This window comes from Dipodomys spectabilis, unplaced genomic scaffold (assembly GCF_019054845.1).
Source record: "Dipodomys spectabilis isolate Male_0828 unplaced genomic scaffold, ASM1905484v1 ptg000318l, whole genome shotgun sequence".
NCBI lineage: Eukaryota > Metazoa > Chordata > Mammalia > Rodentia > Heteromyidae > Dipodomys > Dipodomys spectabilis.
The window spans coordinates 1,224,084-1,236,251 of NW_024870995.1; the positions used below are offsets into that span (position 1 = coordinate 1,224,084).

The 12,168-nt window shown below is 63.7% G+C and overlaps 1 protein-coding gene across 1 annotated transcript in view; it reads right to left on the reverse strand.

Moving 5' to 3' along the window:
• Window positions 1-12,168, reverse strand: part of Zfpm1 (zinc finger protein, FOG family member 1) — a 54,526-nt gene that overhangs the window by 17,254 nt on the left and 25,104 nt on the right. The window contains exon 3 of the mRNA XM_042702277.1: window positions 10,893-11,033. Within this exon, the coding sequence (XP_042558211.1) occupies window positions 10,893-11,033 (141 nt within the window). The remainder of the gene's footprint in view (window positions 1-10,892; window positions 11,034-12,168) is intronic.

Sequence of the window (12,168 nt, forward strand, 5' to 3'; positions counted from 1 at the left end):
CTAACTCTCCACTGGCTGCGTGTGTGGCGGCCATGCGGTTTCAGGTGGTCGCCTCCTCCTGGGCCCCGGGGTGGGAGGGTGCACTCCCTCTGCAGTGAAGCCCTGCTCCAACCCTGCCAGGCCTCTTCTGTGCCTGGGCGTGAAGGAGGCCTGGAGAGCTGGAGCACGGTGGCCAGGCCATGGCGAGGCTCTTCTGCCAAGACCAGACTCTGAGCTCCCTCCTGGTGGGGAGTTCAGGGCTCTGCCCTGGCTGCTTGGTTCCCAAGTCAAGGCACTGCCCACTCTGGTCCTTGGACCTCAGCCTCCTGACCTGGCCGCAGCAGCTGGCTGACAGCTCAGTCTAGGGAGATGGGTACACGGAGTGTCCGTGAGTGGGCCCCTCCTCTGCCAGTCACCCCACCCCCAAAGGGGCCAGGCCCTGTGCGTGAATGGCGGGGACTGAGGCGCCAAGTCTAGGACTGCGAACCCTCATCCTGAATGGTGGGCTCCGGGGCTGGCACATGGGTGACCACCTGTTACCACCAGCACCCACTAATCTAATCGGCTCATCACTCCTGCCCGGCCCTGCCCTGCCCTGCAGCGCCAGCAGACCAGGTGGGGAGCGGTCCTATCTCAGGGATCCTGTTGTTTGCCTTTGATAAAAGCCATAGAAAAGGAAAGAAAAAGGAGGAAGGGGGAGGGGAGGAAGGCCCAGGCTGAAGTTCCAGAAAACTCTATGGGGCAGGAATCAGGCACAGCGAGGCTGAGATCTGGGGCTCTGGCCAGGCTGTGGATGCTGCCGCCGCTGCTGAACAGCCAGCCGTAGCTCCGCAGACAATGCGGCTCGGAACCTGCATACTGGGCCAGCTGTGTGTGCAAGCCACGCTGAGGCACTCTGGAGTGGTGCCAGAGATGAAGAGCCGGCCCAGGCCTCCAGCTACCCCACCTACCACCCTGGGCAGACTCACAGGCCAGCCTGGCTGCGGCATCTGCTGGCCAGGACCCCTGAGAAAGCCCTTCAGGGCTGGCGTAGTCGGTACAGAGCCCGAGCCTCCCTGTGTGAAGATTTCCACTTCCTGTGTGGTCAGAGGCCCTCCCTGAGCCTGCTCTGGCTTGGCTCTCGGGGGTAGTTGCTGGCAGAAGATGAGTTCTCTATTCCAGGCACCCTCCGGGCCTGGCTGCTCCTGCCCTGTAGGCTCCAGCCTCTCCCTCAGGCCCAGCCACCTCCCGGGGGTGGCCCTGGGTCGGGGCACCACCGCCCATAAGGAAGGGGTGAGCTCGGTCTATGTCTGGGCCGCCTGAAGCTGGACTTGAGCCTGGCGGCACCTGTGGTCAGAACCCAGCTGTATGTGGGCAGAAGGGTAGTGCCTTGCTACCGCTCAGCCGCCGCCTGGCCACCGCTAGCCAGTATTGATTTTTTTTACGCAACAGCATCTTTATCGGCTGAACCCTGGCCCCGGCTGATGGCAGAGCGATTCAGCCTGGGACGAGCAGGCCGTGGAGAGCAGGCCTGCACCCTGGCCTGGGAACTATGGGGCCCCTCGCTCCCTGGGCCCAGCGGCCTGTCCTGGGGACAGGGCAGGCCTTGGCCTCCGTGTGACCGAGGCCCAGCGGGCGGCGGTGGCGGGAACGGTGCTGGGCCGCAGACCGGCCTCTTCTGAGCTGGGTCAGATCTTGGAGGAGGTCGCAGTGGGAGGCCTGTTTTACCACTGCTGGGGTGCAACACGGCCTCTTATGGGCACAAACAGCTGCACCAACAAGAGGGGCCCCCGAGCCAGGCGCTGGGGGCTCACACCTGTCATTCTAGCCACTGAGGTTCGCAATTCAAAGCCAGCCCGGGCAAGGAAAGTCCGTGAGACTCTTATCTCCAATAAACCACTAGAAAACCGGAAGTGGCACTATGGCTCAAGTGGTAGAGCGCTAGCCTTGAGCTGAAGAGCTGAGGGACAGCGCCCAGGCCCAGGGTTTTCAAGTCCCATAATCGACCAAAAAAAAAAAAAAAAAAAAAAGAGGGGCCCCGGGATGGGCAGTGGGGCCCGAGTACCCATCCCAGGCAAGGGGTCCTTTTCTTCTCTTTATGGTGTCTTCCCAAAGGAACTAAAGAGCTACAGGTCCAAAACACTAGCTTCTCCAAAGGGCTGTGCTAGGGCTCTGGTCTTCCCCGCAGCACAGGCAGAGGGCCCCCCCCCCATTCCCCCCGCCCCCCGTCCGGGATAAGAGGCCTGGGAGCTGGGGTCCCTGCCATCCCAGCCTCCTGGGCTGGGAGCACAGGCCTTCCCCCAGGGGTGGGCACGCTTCTCAGCCTAGCCCCCATCCATCCGTCCACAAGCCTGGCCTGCTTAGGGTCCATTCATCTGCCTGACGATGGCTCAGCCCCAGGCACTGGCTCTGGCAGCTTTGTCTCTACTCACTGGTCTCTGGGACCACCATCTGCTTCAATGGTCAGGATAGAAAGGAGGGCAGTAGGGCTGGGAAGGTGGCTCAGTGGTAGAGTGCTTGCCTTGCATGCCTGAGGCCCTGGGTTCAATTCCTCAGCACCACATAAGCAAAAAGAAAAAAGCCGGAAGTGGCGCTGTGGCTCAAGTGGTTTAGCGCTAGCCTTGAGCTGAAGAGCTGAGGGACAGCGCCCAGGCCCAGAGTTCAGGCCCCATGACCGGACCTCCCCCCCCCCCAAAAAAAAAAAAAAGAAAGGAGGGCAGTGGCCAAAGGCAAAGCAGAGGGAAGCTGTTCTACTGCTGGCCAGCCTTCACTCCCACCCCTAGGGGGCAGCAGAGGCACCGGGCAGGCCGGTCACCCCCGAGCATTAGGGACGTGGCGGCAGGGAGGGATACTGCAGCCATTCAGGGCAGACAGCTCCTCTCTGCTCTTTGCACGTAGCTCCACTGGCCCACCACCATGAGGGCTTTGCCCAGTGGGGAGGTGGAGGCCCCAGGGTGTATGAGTGGCAGGAGCCAGACCCTCAGGGAGGGCCGAGGGAGGGAGACTTCCAGGGTAGGGCTGGGCAGGCTGTTCCTGACCCAGCCCAGGCCTGTCCTGCTTGGGAGCCCTGAGTCTCCCCATGTGCCCTGGAGAGCACCGCCAGCTGCTGGGCACAGCCTCTGCTGGCTCTGCCAGCCTGTCTCAGCCCGTCCCAGGGTGCAGTGCTCCACCAGAACCTTCCAGCTGGGTGGCCTCCTGCTGGTGTCAGCCTGAGTGGGGTACGGAGGATTTGGGCAGAATCACAAAGGGAGGGGTGTGCAGAATGACGGTCCACCCACACCCACTGGGTGTGCAGGCCTCCAATGCCTGTGGAATATGGTTTTTTTTGTTCGGCCGTGGGGCTTGAACTCTGGGCCTGGGCGCTGTCCTCAGCTCTTCAGCTCAAGGTGAGCGCTCTACCACGTGAGCCACAGCGCCACTTCCAGTTTTCTAGTGGTTTATTGGAGACAAGAGTCTCACAGACTTTTCTGCCTGGGCTGGCTTTGAATCATGATCCTCAGACCTCAGCCTCCTGAACAGCTAGGATTAGAGGTGTGAGCTACTGGGGCTTTTTTTTTTTTTTTTTTCTGGAGCTTGAACTCGGGGCCTGGGCGCAGTCTTCGAGTCTTTCTGTGCTTAAGGCTAGCACTCTACCTCTTGAGCCACATCACCACTTCTGGGCTTTTCTGTGTATGTGGTACAAAGGAATGGAACCTAGGGTTTCATGCATGCTAGGCAAGCACTCTACACGGAGCCACCTTCCCAGCCCAGAGTGTGTTTCTTTTGGGATCATTTCTGTAGAAGTTTTGTAAGAGAAGATAAAGCCCCGAGGTCTTGCCAGGACGGCGGTCCTCCACACTGCCTCAAAGTGACCACGTGTGATTTTTGGGAATAAACTCCTAAAGCGCTATGGTGAATTCCTGCTCAGGCTTCAAGCAGCTAGGCAGCATGTGCTCAGCAGGTCCCTCTGCACCCCCTTGGCGCTGGCCAATGGGACCCCAAAGCTCTGGGAACTGAGGGGTGAGCCTGAGGTGGTGGCTCGGGGGCCTGAAGGCCTGGTAGGGGCTGGCCGGCAGGCAGAGCCCCCCCTCCCCAGACACAATAAGCCCAGTGATAACATCTGCCTCATCTCAGGCCGCGGCCCTCTCACGCAGGATATGACCAGCCCTCCAGCCGACAGCAGCCCCTTTGTCCCATCTCTGGGGACCGATCTTATCAGCAGCGTCCATGGCCACCGTAATGGAAAAACGCTGCGAGGAAATAAAAAGTTACGCACAGATAGAGGAGTAATAAATAAATAAATAAGGAGCCGCAGTGGTCGCAGGCGCGCTCTCAGGGAGCTCCGGCGCTGAGTCCAGGGGGGCTTGGGCCCTGGCTCTGGTCCCCACCCTGGAGGCGGGGCGGGGGCAGGGGGCTTCAGGTCCCCGTTTGCATGTTTCAGCCCGGGCGGGCTGGACTCCCAGCCCGCGGTGACTCATGGTTTGGAGTGCAGTCCCTGGAGCTGGGCTGGCCTGACAAATGTCATTGTCAGTCACAAGGACAATGCCCCCAAGGCTGAGCACAGTGCCTCGGTTTCCCCCCTGGGGAAGGGAGTAAGGGAGACGGACCAGGGGAGAGGAGGGAGCCGTGTGATAGAGCACCGAGGACCCCTAGGGCTCGCCAGCCAGGAGAGGAGGCCAGGGGGCGCTGGGACCCCCACACCCAGGCTCCGTGCCGCCCTAGGCTTGTGGCACACACATGCCCACTGCCCATCCCTGCCCTGCCCTGTCCCCACCGGCCTAGACTGTCCCAGCCCCCCCCCCACAGACAAGGGACCCAGCAGCCCCAAGCAAGGGTGGTGCGTGGGGGGGGCGGGCAGGGCACCACCAGGGTGGGGGCAGGGCTGGACACCTACTGTGGCCATGCCACCTGCCAATGTGCTGCTGCCCAGCGCCAGCCCAGCGTCGGCCCAGCGCCCAACGCCAGCCCAGCGCCAGCCCAGCGTCGGCCCAGTGCCCAATGCCAGCCCAGCGCCCGCCCAATGCCAGCCCAGCGCCAGCCCAGCGCCCTGGGCCTTCCAGACACGTCTGTGCCCGTTGTATTGAGGTAACCGCGGGCTCGGGTGAAATGGCATGCTCTAACCACACAGCCAGGCCTGGGAGGGAAGCTTCTGGAACGTGGCAGCCGAGCATCCCCAGGCAGTCTGAGGACCGCCCTGCTGATGTCTGGGCTGGCCATGGGGGACGCTGGCTGGGCAGGAAGCTGGGTGGGAGGGCGGGGGAGGAAGTAGGCTTGATTAGGGCTTGCGGCTGAGATAGGCTGCCCTGGTCACAGATAGCAGCGCCCGGAAGGGGGTGAGGTCAGCGGGCCACGAGCGGCGGGTAGCCAGGCGGGGCGCCCCTCCGCCCTGCTCCCGCCACGCTCCCCACCGGTGTCCTGATGTCCGCGCTTGGCTCATGTGGTGCCCAGTGAGAGTCCCTGGGTTGGTCCTGTGCCCACCTGCCCACCTGCCTCAGTGTGCACATCTGTAACCTGGGCTCCAGCCTCCATCACCACCTTTCCTGGCCTCACGCTGGGCCCCTCAGCGTCATCCACAGCAGCAGGTGTAGATCCTGCCCCCGGTACAGAGCTGCTGCTCACCAGCCTCCACGGCTGCCTTCACCCACGGGGCTCAGTATAAACCCCAGGCACAGCCCCCACCGTGCACTTCTAGAGACTTCCTGCCCTCACTTCCACACTGGCTGTGGCTCTAAGGACAGCGTCTAGCCTCCTGCCCACGCAGCCTTCCAGGTTCTACAAGAGGGCGGGCATTAGTGATGGAGGTAGGCGAGGGGACGGAGGGCCAGGAGGTCTTGCGGGAGAGCTGCACACCTCCTGTGGTTGCTGCAGGCTGAGACCTAGTTACAGTCAAGGTTGGGCTAGCGGAGGAGGTGGCCTTCACAGAGCCAGGGCCGATATGTGTGTGGATGGCGGGCATCTCTGGGCAGCCAACGCTCCTATCTGTCAGCTGGCTGCCTGTGGCCCCTGCTGACCCAAGCCTGTGCCTCTTAACCCCACTCCAAGACAACCATCGGCCGGCCACAAGCCCCGCAGGGTGGGGTCCCTTGCTCTTGGCCAGCCAGGCTGTGAGCTCGGCCTGGGCCTCTGCTGCTCTCCCAAGCTGCCACTTGCTCACTCGCTCGCTCGCTCCTCACGGCCAGGGCCTCACCCCGCCGGGGCCCAGCTCTGACGTGGCCTTGTCGCAGGGGTGCTGTCCTCAGCCTCTGCCTCCTCTGCCTCCTATCCCTGGGCTGGAGACCCACCGCACACTCTGGGCAGAAGTGCCCAGCCTTTCCCAGCTCCGAGGGAGCCGGGGCACTGGGCAAGCACAGAGAAGAATGTGCCATGCTGGGCCTTCTGCCCCTTTACTGATGGGCAGGCAGGGGAAGGGGCAGCAGGCTTGGGCCCCGGGGCTTCAGTGACCCGAGGGACCTGACCAGAGGGCTTGGAGCTGGGGACACTGGAGGGGGTGGCTCCCGAGCCAGCTTCCAGGCTGTGCTCTGGCACTGACCCCAGGCTGACCCCTGCCATCACCAGCACCCCTCCCCCGCCTGATAATCTAAGACAAATAGGCCTATCGCCTGCTGCGCCAGGCCCCACGATAACACAAAATAGCTGAAATGATTTTTCCCACCCACACAGGCCGGCGACAGGGGCTGGGAGGAGGGGACCGAGGCCGGCTATCGGCCCATCTCCCCCGCTGTCCATCAGCACGGCCATCCTGCTTCAGCCGCCGCTGCCCGGTAACAGACTTGAGGTTTGTGCAGAAACCCTGGGCCCGTGAGATCGGTCAGGTGGGCACAGCCCGGATAACCAGCCTGTGCCCTCACCAACCCCTGGAGGGGAGCCCCTCACCCCCACCCCTGGCTGGCGTCCAGCAAGGAGCAGTGGACAGACCTCTGGAGGCCCTCACCTGACATCCTCTGAAGACAGCTGCTCAATGCCCTCCCCGCCAGCCCTTCATTCTACAACCGAGGATTCGGGTGGAGGCCTTGCTCAGCAGCGGAGCACTTGCCTAGCTGGCACAGGCCCTAGGTTATACCCCTAGCATTAGCATCACAAACAGCAACAGAGACTGGGAGGCCCTTCCTCAGGTTCTAAGCACTGAGCCCAACCTAATCGCCTGGGGCCTTGGCCTGTCTCCCTAGCTACGCCCACCCTAGCCTCCAGGGCTGTCAACTATGCCCTGAAACCCCAGGCCCTTTGCCCATGCTAGCTGCTTTCCTGAGCACTGCAAGCCATGCCCAGTGTGTCTTAGCCTTGGCTGAGATGGGGGCTGGGGTTCTCAGGGGCTGTCCTTCCTGTCTCTCAAACCCGACCTTGACATTTGGGCATTCCCTCTGTGAGCCAGCAGTGTCTGCCTGGGAGTGGCCAGCCCTCGCACCCGACACCTCAGGGTCCTGGACGGGCGGGTTGGCTCCCAGTCAATGTGGCCCCAGGACAGAGTCCTAGGCCCCAAGCTGCCCCCAGTGGACAACATAAAAACCTCTCTGTCTCTTTCTCTCTGACCTCTGTGTCCCTCCCCACCTTAGCTGGACAGCTAGGGGCCTGCACCCCATTTTTCTACGTCCCCCCCACCTGAGCTGGACAGCTGGGGCCTGCGCCCCATTGTTCTGTGTCCCTCCCCACCTGAGCTGGACAGCCGGGCCTGTGCCTCTGCAGCCTGACCACACCAGGCTGGGTCACAGGGGCTGGTCAGCCCTGTGGACGTGAACCGTTAGGTTGCACAGCAGAGCTGGGTTCCAGGGCCTGGGCTTCTGTCTCTGAGGTGTGAAGAGGGGATGCAGGCTGGGGATGGGGTGTGAAGAGGGGGTACAGGATGGATCTGGGGATGGGGCGTGAAGAGGGGGTGCAGGATGGATCTGGGGATGGGGTGTGAAGAGGGGGTGCAGGATGGATCTGGGGATGGGGTGTGAAGAGGGGGTGCAGGATGGAGCTGGGGATGGGGTGTGAAGAGGGGGTGCAGGATGGAGCTGGGGATGGGATGTGAAGAGGGGGTGCAGGATGGAGCTGGGGATGGGGTGTGAAGAGGGGGTGCAGGATGGATCTGGGGATGGGGTGTGAAGAGGGGGTGCAGGATGGATCTGGGGATGGGGTGTGAAGAGGGGGTGCAGGATGGAGCTGGGGATGGGGTGTGAAGAGGGGGTGCAGGATGGAGCTGGGGATGGGGTGTGAAGAGGGGGTGCAGGATGGATCTGGGGATGGGGTGTGAAGAGGGGGTGCAGGATGGAGCTGGGGATGGGGTGTGAAGAGGGGGTGCAGGATGGAGCTGGGGATGGGGTGTGAAGAGGGGGTGCAAGATGGAGCTGGGGTGTGAAGAGGGGGTGCAGGATGGAGCTGGGGATGGGGTGTGAAGAGGGGGTGCAGGATGGATCTGGGGATGGGGTGTGAAGAGGGGGTGCAGGATGGAGCTGGGGATGGGGTGTGAAGAGGGGGTGCAGGATGGAGCTGGGGATGGGATGTGAAGAGGGGGTGCAGGATGGAGCTGGGGATGGGGTGTGAAGAGGGGGTGCAGGATGGATCTGGGGATGGGGTGTGAAGAGGGGGTGCAGGATGGAGCTGGGGATGGGGTGTGAAGAGGGGGTGCAGGATGGATCTGGGGATGGGGTGTGAAGAGGGGGTGCAGGATGGAGCTGGGGATGGGGTGTGAAGAGGGGGTGCAGGATGGATCTGGGGATGGGGTGTGAAGAGGGGGTGCAGGATGGAGCTGGGGATGGTGTATGAAGAGGGGGTGCAGGATGGATCTGGGGATGGGGTGTGAAGAGGGGGTGCAGGATGGAGCTGGGGATGGGGTGTGAAGAGGGGGTGCAGGATGGAGCTGGGGATGGGGTGTGAAGAGGGGGTGCAGGCGTGGAGCTGGGGATGGGGTGTGAAGAGGGGGTGCAGGATGGATCTGGGGATGGGGTGTGAAGAGGGGGTGCAGGCGTGGAGCTGGGGATAGGGTGTGAAGAGGGGGTGCTGGAGAGGCGGGGGTGGGCGCAGCAGTGTGAAGGTGGCTGGACCCCTGCTGTGTCCTTGGCTACCAAGCCAGGCACCAGACTGGGCATTGCCCCAAGGTCCCCAATCCCATGGGGACCTGCTGCCCCATCGCCGCATGGGCGGCCTCCGGGCGATAAGCGGCCGCCGGGCCTCCCCGCTTCCCACCAGGCGATCTGTGTGGCCTGTGTGGGCCTGATAGACGGCGGCCACCCGGCGGTTGGCCAGAGGCCCCTTATCAGCCCATCTCTGCCCACTGCACAGAAATCCCTATCTGTGGGTACCGACGGGCCCCTCCTCGCCCTCAAGGATGCAAATAGCACAGGAAGCGCTGCAGCCACAGCCGCGGGCCTGGCTCCTCTCAGGGGCTGGCGGGAGTCGGGTTCCAAACTCCAGGGAGTTTTGCTTCTCCTAGAAATGAGGGTGTGAGGTGCAGTGGGGGAGGGGGCCTGGCATGACAGTCCCCCTCGATATTCAGGAGCCCCCAGCCAGCACTGGACTCACCCCTGCAAGCTGGGGCCCTCCGCCAGCCCCCAGCCTCACCCCTGCTCACGCAGCAGGGCTGCCAGGGGGGCTGCTCTGTGCTGCCCGCCCGCCCTGCAGCCACCCCTGGCCCCTTGAGGACCACAGTGGTCCTCCCCACCAGCTCCCACAGGCACACTCCCTGTGAACGTGAGGTGAGGCCCACTGGGGGTCTGGGCTGAAGAGGTGCCCGCCGCAGCCTGCTCACCACCCCTCCTGCTGGGGAAACAAACAGATGAAGTCATTGGTGTGGACACAGACAGCCCCTGTGCCACCCGGTCCCTGGCCACGCCTGCCTGGCTGTGAGGCTGCGGAGGGAGGGGAGGACTCCGCTCTGCGCATGTCTGCCAGCTCACCAGGGACCCTCCCCTGCCTGTCACTGAGTGCGGGGAAGGACCCGCAGTGCCCACCGCACTGCAGGCAGCAGGGGGTCCCCACCGGCGCTGGCCACGCGGCCCTTCCGTGCCAGGCCACCCTTCTCAGGCGGCCTTGCAGCCATCCAGGACGGCTGCATGGTCCTTGCTTCCCATGGCTCGGGGTCTCCGTCCTGATGGTTCCTGGGTCACGTAAGTGACGGGGACTACGGATCCACTTGCTCTCAAAACACCATGCGGCGGGTTGTCCACTGGTGCCCGGGGTCCCCAGAGGAAGGACCGGGCCCTTTGCTCCTCAGCAAAGCCTTCCCACCCCCTCAGCAAGGCAGGCCTTCCCACAGGCAGGAGGCCCCCTGACGCTAGCCACGGCACCGGAGAGCCGCCAGCCTCCCCCACAGCAGGCCCTCAACCAATGCCCGCTCTGCGCACCCACCTGCCTGGCACAGCAGCCCAAAGCCTCGCCCACCTCCTGCGTGGCAGGCGCCATCTCTCAGTTAGGAACGGAGGGACAGCCGCTGCTCGCTCCCCGCTCCCCCTCCCTTCACAGGTGATGGGGCTCAACACAGTGGGGGTTGGGGGCAGGGCCTGGGGAGCTGCAGCTGCCTGGCCAGTGACATGGCCAGAGCGCAAGCTGCCCCAGGGACGCTCCCTGGCCCAGGCCTGATGGGCAGTGTGGTGTCGACCCCTGACTTCTACCTCGGATGGAGCTTGCCACCCCCGAGGGGGCTGAGTCCTGTCAGCACAGGCCTGAGTCCAACCCTGGGCACTGCCCAGCTCAGAATTCACACCCTGACCTGCCTGCCACCAGCTAGCCGGCCTCAGGACTGGCAGCTGCAGACACGCCCCCAGGCCCGCTCTGGGGACTTGGCCCGCTCAGTGCACTCCCTTCCCAGACAGATTAGATCCTGTCTCCCAGGAGTCCTGCGGTGATTCTGCCTGGACCTTGCTCTAGGCACAGGCACACTAGCGACCATCTCTAAACACAGCCAGTCTCCAAGGACCGGAGCACGGGATGGCCCAGCTTCCGCAGGCCCCGAAGGCTGCACTGCCTGCCTGCCTGGTTACCTGGCCCACTCCAGGGACTGGCTGCGGCCGCCTCCTCCTCTTCCTCCTGCTCCTGGGGTCTTCTGTCCGGCTCCTGTCCCTCCGTCTCCTCAGAGCCTCCTGGGGGGGTGGGGGGTGCCGCCTCTTGGGGAGGACTCACCTCTGCAGAAAGGAAAAGACCATCACACACTGCTGACTGGCCCCCTGTGGGCGGAGGGAAACAGGCGAGGGTAAGTGAGCAGGGCCCGAGTCACCGCCCTTGTGGCTGGCTGACCGGGGAGCGTGGGGACGACATGGCAGTGTCGCTCTGGAGCCCCCTCGGCCCCGGTGAACCGTAGTGTGGTGACCGTCCCCTCGGAAGAGTGAGCGGGGTCCTGACCAGGTGCCAGGCCCGCGGCCCGCACTGCCTCCCGCCGGCCGGGCGCACAGCAGCTGGGCCCCTCTGCCAGGCCCCGCACCCAATTCCAGCCCAAAGGGCATATTTGCCTTCCGAGTGGGGCTGATAACCACCACAGCCCCCGATCGATGCGCGCCCATAAAGCCCCTTGGTGACGTCACATGCCGGGCAGATTATTAATACCCGAGATAAGGCTGTGATTAACATCAAATAAATCAATCACACAGTATAAAAGTCCTATTATTTTTGGCTATAAATCAAAGTGGCTGGCATTTGAGCTCCAGCCACCGCGCGGGAGCCGCGCTGGACCCGCCTGAGCGCAGACACGCGCTGCTGCTGCGCGGCGCGGCTTATCGCAGCATCGCGGGGCGATCGCCGCAGCTGGTGCCAGGTGCAGGCCTGGCTGTTTTTCCAGCTCGTTCCCTGGCCCCACCCGCCCCCCTATGCAGCCCCAGCTCCCAAATCAGATAAAGGACCCAGCTCCCAGGGAAGCCACTGGGTCAAAGTCCACCAGCAACCAGCCACTTGCCCTTTGGCAGTCCTGGCCTGCCCCGGGCCCTCCATTAGCCCGCACCTAATAATGTTGATGGTGAAGGAGATAAGCCCGGGGCGGCTGGGAGCTGCACACCCGGCTCCGCTCAAGGCCCCCCACGCCACAGCGCTGGGCAGCCTCGGACCGAGGCCTGGAGCGTAAGGAGTAGGGCCCAGGGGGCTACATTCCACCTGGACCACCTGGCAGTGTGTACACTGACCACGGGCCCCAGGGGATGCTCAGGGCCTGCCCACCCACTGGCCACACGGCCCTGGCCCCGGTTCATTCTGGGAAAGGAAAAGGGCCAGCCAGGGGCCTGGGCTGGGGACGGAGCAGGCGGGCTCCCAGCTTGTCGCCAGGCAGTGGGG